At 54.7% G+C, this 2,500-nt stretch overlaps 1 protein-coding gene across 1 annotated transcript in view; it reads left to right on the plus strand.

The window, feature by feature from the left end:
- pde8a (phosphodiesterase 8A) overlaps positions 1 to 2,500 on the plus strand; it is a gene marked incomplete at its 5' end in the record, with an annotated part of 67,965 nt that overhangs the window by 34,197 nt on the left and 31,268 nt on the right. The window contains one exon of the mRNA XM_052517655.1: positions 2,016 to 2,086. Coding sequence (XP_052373615.1) covers positions 2,016 to 2,086 — 71 coding nt within the window. The remainder of the gene's footprint in view (positions 1 to 2,015; positions 2,087 to 2,500) is intronic.

Here is a 2,500-nt window from a genome sequence, read left to right on the forward strand (position 1 = left end):
AGGGAGGGAGGGAGGATGGTGAGAGGACTGGGACAGAGAGGGAGGGAGGGAGGATGGTGAGAGGACTGGGACAGAGAGGGAGGGAGGGAGCGATGGTGAGAGGACTGGGACAGAGAGGGAGGGAGGGAGCGATGGTGAGAGGACTGGGACAGAGAGGGAGGGAGGGAGGATGGTGAGAGGACTGGGACAGAGAGGGAGGGAGGGAGGATGGTGAGAGGACTGGGACAGAGAGGGAGGGAGGGAGGATGGTGAGAGGACTGGGACAGAGAGGGAGAGGAGCGATGGTGAGAGGACTGGGACAGAGAGGGAGGGAGGGAGTGATGGTGAGAGGACTGGGACAGAGGGAGGGGGAGGATGGTGAGAGGACTGGGACAGAGAGGGAGGGAGTGATGGTGAGAGGACTGGGACAGAGAGGGAGGGAGGGAGTGATGGTGAGAGGACTGGGACAGAGAGGGAGGGAGGGAGTGATGGTGAGAGGACTGGGACAGAGGGAGGGAGGGAGATGGTGAGAGGACTGGGACAGGAGAGGGAGGTGATGGTGAGAGGACTGGGACAGAGAGGGAGGGAGGGAGTGATGGTGAGAGGACTGGGACAGAGAGGGAGGGAGGGAGTGATGGTGAGAGGACTGGGACAGAGAGGGAGGGAGGGAGCGATGGTGAGAGGACTGGGACAGAGAGGGAGGGAGGGAGTGATGGTGAGAGGACTGGGACAGAGAGGGAGGGAGGGAGTGATGGTGAGAGGACTGGGACAGAGAGGGAGGGAGGGTGTGATGGTGAGAGGACTGGGACAGAGAGGGACAGGGAGTGGTGAGAGGACTGGGAGACAGGGAGGGAGGGGAGTGATGGTATTCTGGGACAGAGAGGGAGGGATTGATGGTGAGAGGACTGGGACAGAGAGGGAGGGAGGGAGTGATCTTTGAGAGGACTGGGACAGGGAGGGAGGGAGGGAGGGAGGGAGGGAGGGAGGGAGGGAGGGAGGGAGCGATGGTGAGGACTGGGACAGAGAGAGGGAGGGAGGGAGGGAGTGATGGTGAGAGGACTGGGACAGAGAAGGAGACTTGGAACTATTCTACAGAACAGAGTTACAAATGAACATGATCACTATTATTATTCTACTTGTTTATTGGACACATCTTTGGAGATGGATACTGATCATGACATGTTGACTAGTGAGGAACAAGCCAGTGTCATGGTGTCTACGGGGTAGTCTTCCTCTCCTCGTCTTCCTCTCCTCGTCTTCCTCTCCTCGTCTTCCTCTCCTCGTCTTCCTCTCCACGTCTCTCCTCGTCTTCCTCTCCTCGTCTTCCTCTCCACGTCTCTCCATGTCTCTCTCCTCTTCCTCTCCTAGTCTTCCTCTCCTCATCTTCCTCTCCTCGATCTTCCTCTCCACATCTCTCCATGTCTCTCCTCTCCTCGTCTTCCTCTCCACGTCTCTCCATGTCTCTCCTCCTCTTCCTCTCCTCGTCTTCCTCTCCTCGTCTTCCTCTCCATGTCTCTCCTCGTCTTCCTCTTCCTCTCCTCTCTTCCTCTCCTGATCTTCCTCTCCACGTCTCTCCATGTCTCTCCTCCTCTTCCTCTTCCTCTCCTCTTCTTCCTCTCCTAGTCTTCCTCTCCTCGTCTCTCCATGTCTCCCTCTCTCCATGTCTCTCCTCCTCTTCCTCTCCTGATCTTCCTCTCCACGTCTCTCCATGTCTCTCCATGTCTCCTCCTCTTCCTCTCCCTCCTCCTCTTCCTCTCCTGATCTTCCTCTCCACGTCTCTCCATGTCTCTCCTCCTCTTCCTCTTCCTCTCCTCCTCTTCCTCTCCTGATCTTCCTCTCCACGTCTCTCCATGTCTCTCCTCCTCTTCCTCTCCTCGTCTCTCCTACTTTCCTCTTTTAGTCACTTTGTAGACCTCATTTAATGCAGGCAGGTTCCCGTTAGTAAAACTAGTAAAACAGTCCTGTGTTATTGGCTGCTGAACGTATCAGTTGGGTATAAAGCTCAGTGGTGGTTGAGTTTGTCCTCATGTTTCCAGGCAGTTCCCAGAGAAGACACTCCTCCATGGCCAGAATCCACTCCATGACCATCGAAGCTCCAATCACCAAGGTGCCTACGTTTCATACAATGACTTACACAACTCTGTCATTTACTACACAGTCATACAGTCAAATAGTCATATAGGATATCTGTGGTACTTTAAGTTCTGTCACATGACCACTCCTAGTCCTCAAGGTTCTGTCACATGACCACTCCTAGTCCTCAAGGTTCTGTCACATGACCACTCCTAGTCCTCAAAGTTCTGTCACATGACCACTCCTAGTCCTCAAAGTTCTGTCACATGACCACTCCTAGTCCTCAAGGTTCTGTCACATGACCACTCCTAGTCCTCAAGGTTCTGTCTGTCTGTCTGTCTGTCTGTCTGTCTGTCTGTCTGTCTGTCTGTCTGTCTGTCTGTCTGTCTGTCTGTCTGTCTGTCTGTCTGTCTGTCTGTCTGTCTGTCTGTCTGTCTGTCTACAGCTG

The sequence above is a fragment of the Oncorhynchus keta genome, unplaced genomic scaffold, assembly GCF_023373465.1.
Source record: "Oncorhynchus keta strain PuntledgeMale-10-30-2019 unplaced genomic scaffold, Oket_V2 Un_scaffold_9243_pilon_pilon, whole genome shotgun sequence".
NCBI lineage: Eukaryota > Metazoa > Chordata > Actinopteri > Salmoniformes > Salmonidae > Oncorhynchus > Oncorhynchus keta.